Source organism: Myotis lucifugus, unplaced genomic scaffold (assembly GCF_000147115.1).
Source record: "Myotis lucifugus unplaced genomic scaffold, Myoluc2.0 scaffold_7, whole genome shotgun sequence".
Lineage (NCBI taxonomy): Eukaryota > Metazoa > Chordata > Mammalia > Chiroptera > Vespertilionidae > Myotis > Myotis lucifugus.
Window position 1 is genome coordinate 7,176,502 of NW_005871055.1, and position 15,728 is coordinate 7,192,229.

Below are 15,728 nucleotides of genomic sequence, written 5' to 3' on the forward strand. Positions count from 1 at the left end.
ATGGTTCCCTAAAGAAAATCCCTTCCTTCCCCGTTATTTCATTGAAAATGAGTTTACTTCCCTAGAAAATGACTATTATTCCTCTGAAATCATTGCATCACAAACCCAGAGAAGAGCAAAAAATCAAGTTAAAATCTTAAGAGTATTTGTCCAACGTTGTATTCTTGAAAGAGGAAGATGTAAAAATCAGATAGGTTGAATGTTGAATTGAAATTAATTATGTGTCTTATTTTCAAATAAAAATATATATTTTTTTAGTTAACTTTGGAGAACTGCTTGAATTTGAAAATAAAGATATGTTGGGAAAAGAAACAGTTTCAGTGTAGTTGGTGCATCATATCTAAATTATAGCTCAAAGCAATACCTTTTTTTATATTTACTGAAATGAAAATGTAGTTATATTTAGTTATTTGGCTCTTTAGTTTTACTTCTTTTTATATAAGGAACTATGTCCTTCATGAATTATTTTGAGATACAGTAACATTTTAGCAACTTGAAATAATATTTTTAGCTATTCTTTATTTGGCTTTGATCAAAAGATGGAAGGGAAATAACACACAAATCGATTACTTTTTAAGTGCCAAATATTGTATTTTACTGTCTTACTATTTATGGTGCTTCACTAACCTAAAATACTTAAAATACAAGTTATTTAGTATGACATAAATATACCTTGAAAATGTACCTTCAGTAGACTTTTATTTTTTAAACATTTATTTAGTAAAATAACATTTAATTAGTTTTCTCCTCAATTTTTGTGGCATATAACATTTTGAAATTGGGTGCCAGTAAAGCAAGAAAATGGATCAAATAGTAATTTTAAAGCATGCTGTACTTCATAGTTAGATAGCATCTGCTTTTTATGAATTGCATGCAAATACAAAATCCTTAATGTTATCTTTAAGTGTAACTGCTCAAGATCCTCAAATAGTATCTATTATTCTACAGAAGTCATTTTTAGCTACTTTTTAGAAAAATACTCCAAAAACACTTATTATTTTAAATTACCCTCTGTTCTCATTTATGTTACTATAGTATAAGAAACATGATTAGTAGTTTCAATTCAGATGAAACAAATTAGATATATGTTGAATAAAATATCACTTAAACAAAACATTTAATATTTGTAAATCACTTAGTATAAAATTACTAAAAACTTCAAAGACAGTACAGATGCTCACCACATGATTTAAATCATAATCACTTTTAGACTTTGAACAACTTTTTAAGGGATTTTTTTTAATGAAGAGGAAGGTACAAATCAAAAATGGCTAAGAAAAATAAATTGGAGTATGTACAAGAATAGAATACATTTGAATGCTTAACACATTGAATACAACTTCTTCTTAATACTAAAAACTTTAAAATGTCCACATGCTCATTTTCTTTTTGAGGTGAAGAAAGAGTTGTTCAAGAAAACTTTTCACAGTTGAAGGAACTTGGAGGTTCTGTCCCAGTGAAGTTCCAGTGGTTTTATTCCAGGCAGCTTATATTGTAGATTCACTGTCAAATATCTTAGTTTTTAAGGTTTCTAGGTTATGATGAATAAAGTTTTCTGTGCCTTGAACTTCAGAGCATCTTGAGTCATTTCTCCTAGTAGACCAGTTTTTCATTTTTATAGAATTCTGAATTGTGTCTGACGTGAAGTAGTAAACTATTGGGTCAAAGCAGCAGTTTGAAACAGCAATGCAGAGAGTGATTGGGTACATGGTCCTTACTGCTGTTACTGCTGAGCAGTTAACAAATATCTGTGTTCTCATAAGAGAATATAAAATAAGGTTAACATTATAAGGCACAAAACAGAAACAAAATATGACCAAATGTACAAAAATCATTCTTAAAACTTTAGTTTTGTTTATTTTACTTCTACTTAGGGTAATAGGTTTATTTAAAGTTCTTAACACCATACTAGAACAAGTTACATTTAAAATTAGAGGAATAAAGAATCCAACTATTTCAATGAAAATTACAATCCGTGAGAGATAAGTTTTCCATGTGTCATCAGGAAAATTTTCAAAGCAGGCTTCTGAGGTATTGTTACCCCGAGAGTGGGTAGACTGAAAAAAAACTGCTGGTGCACTTCCTCCCATCACAGTTAACCACACAGCAATGCAAACGATTTTTGCATTTCGTTTGGTTCTTAGGGTCTTTGACTTAAATGGGTAGACAATTGCCAGAAATCGATCTACACTAATGCAGGTTAAGAACAGAATGCTTCCATACATGTTGGTATAAAACAGCATCACTGAAATTTTACAAAGTAAATCTCCAAATGGCCAATTCCGTGTTGCAAAGTAAAAAATCCTGAAGGGTAGAGTAAAAACGAAAAGCAAGTCTGACATTGCCAAGTTAATCATGTACGTTGTAGTTTCATTTCGCACTTTGAGGGTACAAATGAAAATGTATATGGCAACACAGTTGGATATTAACCCAAGCACAAACACCATACTAAACATGCACCCATACAAAGTGTACTTAAAGGAGTCATCATAGGAGCATTGGGAGCTGTTATTGCTTACCATTCTAAAGGCACGGTCAGCTTACAGTGTTGAAGTCCTTTGGGCAGCAGGCTCCTTTGGTATTCAGATTTTGACCACTTAAAAAGACCCCAGTGTATTTGCAAATTCTTCGGATCTTTGGGTGGTCTTACAAATATTTCCTTTCTCTCCAGAATCTCCAAAAGAAACATGAAATTTGTTGCTGTAAAGCTTGCACTTGGTTCCTCAACAGGAAAATAGTCTCATTTTCTAGTGTCCAAAAAATCTTTGAATCCAGGGCTTGTTAACCGATGAGCAACCTTTAAAAAATGCAGTCAGTGAAGCCAATCCATTGGATTGTAGATGGTAAAGAAACGCCGTGTTCTAAGATGAAATAAGTCTACTTGTCCGGTAAACTTGTATTTCAGTAGTCTGGATGATATTCCAAAATTCAGGTTTCTTTGTGCTCCAGAATGTTTAAGCTAAAGTTAGCAATTTTATTTTGCTTTTCAATGCAGACTTTCAGAGACTTAAACATTCACAATTTGGTCTCATTTACTTCTTGCTTTTTTAAAATGAAGTTTTCCTTTTTGTTATTCCGGTAGTGGATCCCAAGTGGTGGTAAACAGAAGAGTCTTTTAAATGTTCCGAAATAAATTCCTAAGCGTGTTCGCTCTTGCTGAACGAGGTCTTTTTCTCTGTTGCCAGCTGTATTGTGTGATGGACTTTCTCTGAAGTGAAAAATAAAGGCTTGCTAGATTTGTAATATGACATCACAGGAGGAAGAGGCTGGGCTTGGACAAAGAGAGGTTTCAGCCCAGTTTGTTTGCGGTTCTTTAATCTGGAAACGTGTCTGCTGAGGATATACCTGGGAGGCTTGTCACTATTTAGCTGAGTCGTCTGGTCGTTAACTCTTTTTATGCCGAAATGCCTTCTCGGGTTTTTTTTCTTTTCTTCCCTTTTATTCTTTCTTCTGGTAGTAATAATATTCTTTCTTCGGGTGTATAAAGGATTTGATTGAGAGACCAACAGTAGTTTTGCCACTCTTGGCTTCTGTTTTCCATAATTGTTCCTCAAGATTTAATTTAATTGGTATGATTGTGAATGGCTCCAATCCCAGATGTCTTTAGTTTTTGATAAACAATTTTCTAACATTCTTTGCTCTTTTCTATAAAATTGAATTAATATTTTAGGGCACTAGTTCTATTTTTAAATTACCACTTTCACTAAAGAATAAATTTAAAAATGTTTGTTTTGTGCAGTATTAATCTTATGCGCACATTAAATTGTATCTTTTCAAACGAATTTTATTTCATTCCCCCACTCCTCCCCTTTCCCTCTTAATATGACATTAACTATATTTTGGAATATGATTCAAATTTGTCTTCATGTAAAAGCTCCTATGAGTGGTTTCTCTATATATTTATATTTAAAGTCTATTCATTTTTTAAAGCCCAAAGAAATTGGAAGAAGAAAATATGTGTGATGGGGATAGTTGAATGTAGATGTTATTTTCTCAAGACTGAAGATATCACAACTATTGGACATACACGTTTTTCTTATTTTAAATGACCATTTTTCAGAAAAGGCTAGATACAGTTCTGTTTTACTGTTGTTATTTTCTAGTTTGGTTCCATTTGGACTGAAACTCTTCCTTTTGATATGAATTAAGTAAATTTAGGGAATTTAAGAGCAATTTATTTTCCTTTATAAACTACTTAGCTAATTTAAAAATGTGTGAAAAAAATTAAAAATAATATGTTGCAGTAATATATTTTATGCTGATTTTGCACCTTTTTAATTTGAGCTACATTTTCATGCTCAGCAACTTTTGTTGTTTATTGATAAATCCCTCTTGAATTGTAATCTATTTTTGTTTTGACTGAAAAATTTATAATCAAGTGAAAAAACATGAATATTACTTATAATCAATAAACTTAAAACTTTAAATGACTGAATATCTTTGTATGGCATTGGTATAGAAAAAGTAGTATATGTGTGCTCATATAGAAGCAGGAAACTGAATAAACAGTAATGAAAAAAAGGAGTAGGTATTTAATAAGCTTGTATTCTCAAAAGAAAATCTTTTACAGTTTTTTTAGTAATCTACTTTCAAATTGATAATCTATTTTTTAGTCATTAAATATTAAATATTAGCAGTTATATACCCTGACCTTGTTTACTTCCACTTTCATTTTGAATATGGCATTTTCTCAAAGAATTAAAATTCTACATTAGACTATTCTTCCACGTATTAATATTGTTATTCAACTGCTTATTTACTTAAATGTTCATTTGCAGTTTTGTGTGTGTGTGTGTTATTGGTGCTTAAAAATGGGTAGATTACTGTTTGTTAAATTAAGCTTTTTGTTATTACAAGCTAACTCTTATATGATGCTTGAACCTTAGTAGATACTCATGTGTTTGTAATAAATGAATCATATCAATAAGTCGGAATTTTGTTATAAATTGTCTCTACTGAGGAAGAGCAGTAGTAGAAGGGCTGTTTGTTTCAACAGGGAAGATTATTGAATGCTGTTTTTGTTTTTTGAGATATTTAATTAAGGGACCAAAGTGAAATTAGATACCTTGAAAAAATTTTAGGTTAAGATTTGAAAAATATAGAGTAGCTACTTACAAACAGAGTTAAATAAATCCAGGGAATTGAATATATTACTAGGTGGTGCTTTTGTATTTGATAGACTCAGACCAAATTGTTAATTTAATGTGAGATTAGTATATTTTTGAAGTTAAGTCTGAATCAATTTGTTTCTTGTATAGAATTTTTAGGGGGTATGATAACATACAGCTGATTTGAAATTTAGTGAATCTCATTATGTAACTCATTACTTTCCAAATTTTAATTATATCAAGAAACCAGATAAATAACCAGCTAGCCTATAAAGTAGGTGTTTTTATTAATCACTACAGTAATGGTATAAATCATTTAGTTGTAAACTAATTTTTATCAACTTGAGAAACAGTAGTATTCTGTTAATTAACCATTAGAAGTTTAAGGATTTGGTTAACTTCTGATTTCTTGACTAAATTTCTGCTATAACTGTGGCTTTGAAGAGACAAGAAATCTGATTTTGTCTATACCTGATTCAAAATAAGCTCATAATAATGTTTGTTGAATTAATAAATAAATGTTTATTGAATACCCACTATAGATAAATAAATGTATAAACTGGGCTCATCAGCCATTTTTATTTTCTCTAATATTTTATACTGGTTATTTATAGTCTTGATAGTATATGAGTTTTATTATAACCCCTCTTTTTTTTCACTGCCACCTTTTGGGACTAATACTGTTCACTCATCTGTAAGGTTATTATAATGCCTTATCTCCTTACTTCTAATCCAACCCATTTCCAGTTTCCTCCTGCCATTCTGTCACAGATCAACTCATGAATGAATCAACTAATTATATATTTATTTATACTCTTCTTGCTTTCAAAAATAATTTAAAGCAGATTATAATTTTAAAACTGTAAATACAGATGGAACTAATAAACATTTAAGATTTTAGGATTTTAGTGTATGTAAATAATACCTATATTTTAAAAATTTTAAAAGAAAGTCATTGTAGAACAGTTAAAAATTTAAATGAGAATTTTGGGAAAAACTATTCTTAAACATTAGTCATATTCACTATTCTAAAATTATTTATTTTGAACACAATAAATGTTTCCAAAAAGCAAAAAAAAAAAAAATTAAACACACATTCATAACACATTAGTAAAAGAATAAAAGCCAACAAGGATGGGAAGGGCAATGTGTAAAATGATGTTATAAAAATCTAGGCTGCATTTGACACAAAACAGAAAAGGAAAACATAATGAATTATGTAGTTTTAATTCATTGAAATAAAACATTCCAGAGTGTCAAGGGAAAAACTTCTTTTCCTTTAATTCAGAAATATATTGTGAATCTTTACACATGAACTATTCAATGACCACTGTTGATTGTTTTCTACTAGCAGAACACATGCTATTTTTTATTGGCCCTCAATTCAAGAAAAGCTGTCAATGTCAAAGTGTGGTTCTGGGAAAACATACTTATTGGTACATTAGCATGGTCTAATTATATGTGGCAATTTGGTTTAATGCCAGGCCAAGTTTGATAGTCTAGTGCAGTGGTCGGCAAACTCATTAGTAAACAGAGCCAAATATCAACAGTACAACCACTAACCACTGTACAGTGAGACTGCTGACTGACTGGCTCACTCAACTCCTGCATGAATCGTGCGCGCCTCCCCCGTGCTGCGTATCCCGCGGCCTGCCTGTGCCATGTCTCCCGTTGCCCGACAGACCAACACCTCCCACTTCTAACGCCACTTCTTCAAAACAAACTCGCCCAGGCCGAAAACCGACTTCTGCGCATGGGCCACGAAGTTTCAGTTGCACTGTACATGCGCACCCGCATGTGGTATTTTGTGGAAGAGCCACACTCAAGGGGCCAAAGAGCCACATGTGGCTCGCGAGCCGCGGTTTGCCAACCACTGGTCTAGTGTAAAGGCTCTCCACCTGAAAACCTTGAAATCTCTGAAACCCCTGTATACATTCCCCCAAGGTTTGGGTCCATGGCTTTGATGAGATTGTCAAATAAGACATGACTAAAAACAGTTAAGAAACCACAGTTCTGAAGAAATGGATTAGAAGATCCTGTAGACGATTTCTCTGAAATATCTGGAAATTTCTGAAATATTTTGAAAGTTTCTCTATGGGTAGAAGAAATCTAGACTATAGTTGCTAGTGCAGATTCTTCGTTAATGAAGTAAGATAATTACATACGTAATAAAATGTAAATCTATATTTTTTTATTTAAACAGGGAAGTGTGAAAGTGTTGTGAAAAGAACACAGGCAGAAAATTAGAGACACTTAATATACAATCACTTGACCTTTCTAAGTTTCTGCATCTTTGGCTGTAAAATGAGGGAGCTGGACTGCTCAAAGGTCCCTTCCTGCTTCTGTATCTGATTCTGATTCTTTGAATACTCTGAATGCTGAAGCTGCCAGTTTTTTGTTTGTTTTTTCACTCTTAGAGGTCACAAATCAAGGGGTCACCTTTCATTTTTTGTATTTAAAGATACATATTTAATTTTGAAACCAGGTTGTGCAAGAAACATTCTTTGCTTAACCCAAGAGTTTCATAATATAGGAAGGAATTTGTTCATATTTTGTTATACTGTGAAGAGTAAACATTTTAAAACGTGTTTATATTTCTATAGCATTCTTTTTAAAGAAATATATTTCTATTGATTTCAGAGAGGGAGAGGGAGATAGAAACATCAGTGATGAAAGAGAGACATTGATTGGCTGCTTCCTGCATGTCCCCTACTGGGGATTGAGCCTGCAACCAGGGCATGTGCCCTTGACCAGAATCGAAGAGGAATTGATCAAAACTTTCAAGTAGTCTTTGATTAAAAATTTTGATGGCAATAATTGGGGTTGTACCTAGTTATTTTAGGTACAACCCCAATTATGTGAGATAATGTGAAAAAAATTGGATGATAGAATATATGAAACTTAAGCTGAGTAAATTTGTTCAAATCCAAATAAAAGTGTGGAAAAAAGATTTTAAAATGTAACAAAAATTTTCAAAACTCTGTTTATTTTGAATGCAGCAAATGTTTGCCATGATGAGATGTGGCTTTTCAACATTATTTTCCATCTCCAATTTATGCTAATGAAAAAAAGCCAAAGTTTTTTCATTTTGGAATCTTCTGAAGCCTGTTATGATAAATTTTCTGTTTAATTTTAGAATTGAACAGAACTTTTGCAGTTTGAGAAATGAACATTTGTAATTTATGTTGATATAATATATTTATTTTCTATAAAAAGATCTTTTGGCCTAAAAGAAAATTTATTCTAGAATCATTACTGCAAACAACCCTTTTTGTCACTCTTTACCCAAGTTCAAAGGGTTGATTGAACTAGTTTGTAGGGTTTCTAACAAAGTAAAAGTGGATGGGATTGATGGTTGAAGTAGGTTCAAGCCAAGAGGATAGTGGAAATTAAAAGGATCATGAATTTTGTTGTGTATAAGACTTAAAACTTGAGAAAATATGTTTTTCACTGCCAATACTTAAATTGTCTCTTCCTTTTTTTCTTCCTATCTCTGCCTGTTCCCTCTACCTTTATATCTGCCTCTTGAAATTCTATCACATTTTTCTATGGAAACTTCTCAATCTCATAAATTTCTTTTTAGTACTTCCTCAGTATGTTCTTAGTTTGTCTTCCTTTTAAGACATATTCATGCAGCTCAATTATGATTTAAAAACAAAAAATAAATGCAACACAAAGTGTTAACAATAGATGTTTGTACAGAATAGCGATAAGCATGAACCAAGTCAGTTAAAGGACTACATCAAAAGAAAAAGCTTCTGCACAGCAAAAGAAACCATCAACAAAATGAAAAGGTAGCCCACTGTATGGAAGAACATATTTGGCAATAATATATCTGATAAGGGATTAATATCCAAAATATATAAGGAATTCACACAACTTAACAAAAGGAAGACAATCCAATTAAAAAATGGACAAAGGAGCTAGATAGATACTTCTCAAAAGTGCACATACAGATGGCCAAGAGACATATGAGAACATCCCCAAAGTCACTGATCATCAGAGAGCTGCAAATTAAAATGACAATGAAGTATCACCTCACACCTGTCAGAATGGCTACCATCAACAAATCAAAAAAGGCAAGTGCAGGCGAGGATGTGGAGAAAAGGGAACCCTAACACACTGCTGGTGAGAATGCAGACTCCTGCAGCCATTACGGAAAACAATATGGAGTTTCCACAAAAAATTAAATATAGAACTGCCATTTGACCCAGTGATCCCACTTCTAGGAATATATCCTAAGAAACCCAAAACACTAATCAGAAAGAATGTATGCACCCCTATGTTCATAAAAGCAGAATTTACATTCGCTAAGACCTAGAAACAGCCCAAGTGCATTTCAGTAGATGAGTGAATAAAAAAGCTGTGGTACAGCCTGGTCGGCATGACTCAGTAGTTGCACAGCAACTTATAAACCAGGTCATGGTTCAATTCCAGGTTATGGTACATGCCCGGGTTGTGTTTATTTTCTGTTTAGTTTCCTTTGCCCTACGAGATGTATCTGTAAATATATTGCTGTGAGAGATGTCTGAGATTTTGCTACCTATGGTTTCTTCTAGGATTTTTATGTTTTCATGACTTATATTTAAGTCTTTTATCCATTTTGAGTTTATTCTTATATGGTGTAAGTTGGTGGTCTACTTTCTTTTTTTTGGTTATGTATCTGTCCAATTTTCCCAACACCATTTATTTAAGAGACTGTCTTGAATCCATTGTACGTTCTTGCCTCCTTTATCAATTATTAATTGAGCATAATGGGTTGATTTCTGGGGTTTCTGTTCTGTTGCATTGATCTATTAGCTGTTCTTGTGCCAGTACCAGGCTGTTTTGATTATGGTGGCTTTGTAGTATAATTGTGTTTCTTGTATTTTGATTCCTCTAACTTTGTTCTCCTTTCTCAAGATTGCTGTAGCTATTCAGGGTCTTTTTTGGTTCCATACAAATTTTTGGAGTATCTGTTTGAGATCTAATTTTATTTATTTGGGTCCTCTCTCTTTGTTTCTTGATGAGTCTGGCTAATGGTTTATCAATCTTGTTTATCTTTTCAAAGAATCAGCTCTTGGTTTCATTGATCTTTTGTATTGTTGTTGTTGTTTGCTCTATGTCATTTATTTGTGCTCTAATCTTTTATTATTTCATTCCTTCTACTTACTCTGGGATTTTTTTCTTGTTCTCTTTCTAATTCTTTAGGTTTTAGGGTTAGTTTATTGTTAATTTTTCTTGTTTTTTTGAGGTAGGCCTGTAGGGCTATGAACCTCTCTCTTAGGACTGCTTTTGCTGTGTCCCAGAGATTTTAGGTTGTTGTATGTTCATTTTCATTTGTTTCCAGGAACTTTTTTATTTGTTTGTTGATCTCATTAGTAACCCATTCGTTGTTTAATACCATACTATTTAGCCTCCATGTGTTTAAATGTTTTTGAGTGTTTCTACTGTAGTTTATTTCTAATTTCATTCCACTGTGATCTGAGAAGATGCTTGATATGATTTCAATCTTCTTGAACTTATAGAGACTTGTTCTGTGTCCTAACATGTGGTCTGTCTTTGAGAATAACCCATGTGCATTTGAAAAGAATGTATATTCTGCACTTTTGGGGTAAAATGTTCTATAAATGTCAAAGCCATCTGATCCAGTGTATCATTTAGAGTCACTGTTTCCTTGTTAATTTTTTGTCTGGAAGATCTATCCAGTGAAGTCAGTGGGGTGTTAAAGTTCCCTACTATGACTGTATTACTATCAATCTCTCCCTTAACATTCTCCAGAAGTTTTTTTTATAAACTTAGGTGCTCCTATATTGGGTGCATATATGTTTACCAGGGTTATATCCTCTTGTTGGATCTTTCCCTTTAGTATTATGTACTGACCTTTGTTATCTCTTGTGATGGCCTTCATTTTGAAGTTTATTTTGTTAGATATGAGTATTGCTACCCCAGGTTTTTTTGTTGTTGTTTTTTCATTTCCATTTTCATGGAAAATTTTTTCCATCCCTTCACTCTCATCCTGTGTTCGTTTTTTGTTCTGAGGTGATAGTCTTGTAGATAGCATATAGTTGGGTTGTATAGTTATATCCATTCAGCTACCCTATGTCTTTTGAGTGGAGCATTACATCCATTTACATTTAATGTTATTAGTGATAGGTACTTATTTATTGCCATTTTAATTCCATATGCCTAGGTTTCTCTCTCTATTTCTTTTTCTCATTACAGCAGTCCCTTTAGCATTTCTTGCAATGCTGGCATGGTGGTGATAAACTTCTTTAGCCTTTATTTATCTGGGAAGCTCTTTATTTCACCATATATTTTGAATGATAGTCTTACTGGATATGGTAATCTTGGTTTCAGATTACCTTGAGTACCTCATGCTATTGATCACAGTTTATTGTCTTTGTGATGTATTTTTTATTTCACCATATATTTTGAATGATAGTCTTACTGCATCTATGTTCATCAGGGATATTGGCCTATAATTTTCCTTTCTTTCTTTCTTTCTTTTTTTTTTTTTGTAACCTCTTTATCTGATTTTGGAATTAGGGTAATGCTGGCCTTGTAAAATGAATTTGGGAGCCTTCCTTTCTCTTCAGTATTTTAGAAGGAAAGTTGTTAATTCTTGCATGTTTAATAAAGTTCACCTGTGAAGCTCTCTTGTCCAGAACTTTTAATTGTTGGGAGATTTTTGATTATTGTTTTGATTTTATTAGTAGTTATCAGTTGGTTCAGACTTTGTTTCTTATTTACTCAGTTATGGAAGATTGTATGTTTTAAGGAACTTATCCATTTCTTCTCTGTTGTCTAGTTTGTTGACATAGAATTGTTCATTTGGTCAAAGTCTCTTCCACTTTTGTAATGGTTCTCTGCAAGCTCACTTCTCTGATGATTAAGATATGACTCTTGCTTAAAGTTTTTCAAATGTTCATTCCATTGATAACTGCTGTCTCCATAATATGTACTCTGATGATAATGGATAATCTTATGTATTTCTGTGGTGTCAGTTGTCACTTTTATTTCTGATTTTTTTATTTGGGTCTTTTTTTTTCCTTGATGAGCTGTTTAAAGGTTTATCCATTTTATTTACTATCTTTTCAAAGAATCAGCCCTTGGTTACATTGATCTTTTGTATTTTTTTTATACTCTATTTTATCTATTTCCACTGTGATCTTTAGTTTTTCCTTCTAACTTGGGGCTTACTTTGTTTTTTGTTTTTTTAAATTTTAGTTCTTTTCGTTGTAATGTTAGATTGTTTATTTGAGATTATTCTTGTTTCTTGCAACAAGCCTGTATTGCTATGAATTTTCCTTTTAGAACTGCTTTGGCTGTGTCTCATAGGTTTTGGAACTTTTTGGGACTGTTGTGTGTGGGGTTTTGTGTGTGTGTTTTATTTGTCTCACAATATCTTTTAATTTCTTCCCTTATCTCATTTTTTAAAGTTTTTTTATTTTACTGATTTTTTTACAGAGAGGAAGGGAGAGGGATAGAGAGTTAGAAACATTGATGAGGGAGAAACATCGATCAACTGCCTCCTGCATACCCCCTACTGGGGATGTGCCTGCAACCAAGGTATATGCTCTTGACCGGAATCGAACCTGGGACCCTTCAGTCCGCAAGGCCGACGCTCTATCCACTGAGCCAAACCGGTTAGGGCCCTTATCTCATTTTTAATCCATTCATTGTTTAGTGGCATTTTATTTAGCTTCTATGTGTTTGTATGTTTTTCATTTTTTTCCCTTGTAATTGATTGTGATTGGAGAAGATGCTTGATATGATTTCTTAGTTATTGAGGCTTATTTTGTGTTCTAACATTTGGTCTATCCTGGAAAATGTTCCATGTGTGCTTGAAAAGAATGTATATTCTGCTTGTTTGGGGTATAATTCTCTAAAAATAACAATTAAATCTTTTTGGTCTAATGTGTCATTTAAGGCCATTGTTTCCTTGTTGATTTTTCATCTGTATGATCTATCCATTGATGTTAATGTTTGTTAAAGTCTGCTACAATTACTGTTAATCTCTCCCTTTATGTCCATCAATATTTCCTTTCTGTATTTAGGTGCTTCCAAATTGTATGCATAAATGCTTATAAGGTTGTATCTTCTTGTAGGATTGATACCTTTATCATAATGAAATATTCTAATTGTCTCTTATTATAGCCTTTATTTAAAGTCTATTTTGGCTGATATAAGTTTTACTATTCCAGTTTTGTTGTTGTCATTCGTATGAAATATCTTTTTCCATCTCTTTACTTTCGTTCTGTGTGCCTTTCAATCTGATGTGGGTCTCTTGTAGACAGCATATGTATGGGTCTTTTTTTTCTTATCTGCTCAGCCACCCTGTCTTTTGATTGGAGCATTTAATCCACTTATATTTAAAATAAGTATTGATAGGTATGTAGTTATTGCCATTTTGTTATTCTATATTTTTTTAATCTTTTTTTTTAAAGGAAGTTTTCTTTAACATTTCTTATAATACTGTTTTGTTGGTGAGGAACTCTTTTAGCTTATTCTTGTCTGGGAGCATCTTTATTGGTCTTGTTTATACATTTACTTATTGTTTAAAATGATACTAGGAGAACCATACATTTAGAATATCACGTGAAGAACTAAGCAGCTCAAAAATTTTCTCCACCTCTGATGTGCTGGAGATCAAACAGGACATGCTGCTCTTCATTCCAGCTCTTTCTAATACTAAGTGTACCAGTTAATAATGGTGGATTTTGTAATCAAAGAAAACACGATAATTTCAAGAGAAACAGCAAAAGTGCTTTATTCAAAGTAGTGTCCATCACAAGCTACACATTTCCCTCATCTTTTAGGTAATTTGTGGATAGCATCCCAATAGAACTTTTCTTGTTTTGAGGCAAACCATTCAGAGACCCAGTTTTCCACTTCTTCGTATGTTTTGAAGTGCTGCTTAGAAAGTTTGTGTGCCATCGATCAGAACAAGTGGTAATCTGAAGGAGCAAGGTCTGGTGAATACAATGGGTGGGTTAATACTTCCCAGGCAAGATCTTTTAACGTGTCTTTAACTGGTTATGAAGTGTGTAATGTGCGTCATCATGAAGCAAAATTATTTTGCTGTGTCTTCTGGCACATTCTGGTCATTTCACAATCAAAGGGTGGTTCAAATTATTTGTTGTCAGTAGTGCTCAGTATTAACGGTTTCACACCTGGTTTTAGAAGCTCATAATACACCACACCTTCCTGATCCCACCAAACGCAGAGCATTGTCTTCTTTCCCAAGCGATTTGGCCTTGCAGTCGATGTTGATGGTTGACCTGGATCAGCCCATGATTTTGTGCATTTGGGATTCTCGGAATAAACCCACTTTTCATTGCCAGTCACAATTCGATGCAAAACAGACTCTTTCGTGCCATTGAAGCAACATTTTACTGATGACGTTCTGGTTTTCCATTGGTCTTTTGTTCAGTTGATGTGGCACCCATTTTCCTTCCTTTAAAGTCTTTCCCATTGCTTGTAAATGATCGTAAATTGTTTGCTGAGCAACTTTTAATCTTTCTGCAAGTTGTTTTTGAGTTTGACATCCATCTTCATACAATAATGCTTGTAATTGTTGGTCTTCAAACTTTTTTGGTTGACCTGGATGTTATTTGTCTTTCACATCGAAATCATCACTTTTAAAGCGTTTAAACCAGCATTCACAAGTATCTTGAGATGGAGCATGTTCACCATAAGCTTCCCGAAGTATATGATAACTTTTTCTTCAAAATAATGAATTAAAACTTCCCACAAATGCTCTTTTTTTGGCACAAAATTTGATATTTTTTAAGTGTAAAAATATCTATGATGTTAATACCTTCAGCAAATTTGACATATGAAGTTTTGAAGCTTGCTGTCAATACGACAAAATAGCATATATATCAAATCGCATATATATCAACATATGTGTAACTCCAGCTATTGAAAAAATATGCATTATTAACTGGTATACCTTGTAGACCATTGAAACATGATCTTTCATTATTTCCTTCATATTTTGTAAATTGAATTTATGGGGGTGACATTGGTTTATAAAACCATACAGGTTTCAAGTGTACAACTCAATAAACTATCAACTGCACACTGTATCATGTGCCCATCACCCCACACAAAGTCTCTTTCCATCTCCATTTTACGTCCCTTTGCCCACCTCCACCTACCCCACCTCCCTTTTCCTCGGGTTATCACCACACTATTGTCTGTGTCTATGTGTTATACATAGATATGTGGATTATTTTTGCTTAATTTCCTCACTTTCTTTCAGCCAGCTCCTAGCCCCCCCCCCCTCTGATAGCTATCAGTCTGTTCCATGTATCTGTGCCTCTGTTTCTATTTAGTTCATCAGTTTATTTTGTTCATTAGATTTCACATATAAGTGAGAACATGTGGTATTTGTCTTTCTTTGACTGGCTTATTTCATGTAACATAATAATCTCCAGGCCCATCCATGCTACTTTTTATGGCTGAGTATTGTTCCATTGTATATATGGACCGCAGCTTTTTTATCTACTCATCTACTGATGGGCACTTGGGCTGTATCCAGATCTTGGCTATTGTAAATAATAACTGTAATGAACATAGGGTGCATATATTATTTCAAATCAATGTTTTGGGTTTCTTCAAATATAGTCCTAA

The 15,728-nt window shown here is 33.0% G+C and overlaps 2 protein-coding genes across 2 annotated transcripts in view; one reads left to right on the plus strand and one right to left on the minus strand.

The window, feature by feature from the left end:
• The window catches only part of RB1 (RB transcriptional corepressor 1), a 198,402-nt gene that overhangs the window by 143,997 nt on the left and 38,677 nt on the right, over positions 1-15,728 (plus strand).
• On the minus strand, positions 1,101-3,203 carry LPAR6 (lysophosphatidic acid receptor 6). Its single transcript, XM_006083533.3, has one exon. The coding sequence runs from the start codon at positions 2,520-2,522 to the stop codon at positions 1,488-1,490; it is 1,035 nt and encodes a 344-aa protein (XP_006083595.1). The 5' UTR covers positions 2,523-3,203; the 3' UTR covers positions 1,101-1,487.

Bases quoted from the DNA above. Each gene is read 5' to 3' on its own strand.
- LPAR6 (XM_006083533.3), bottom strand. From the start codon at position 2,522: ATGGTAAGCAATAACAGCTCCCAATGCTCCTATGATGACTCCTTTAAG.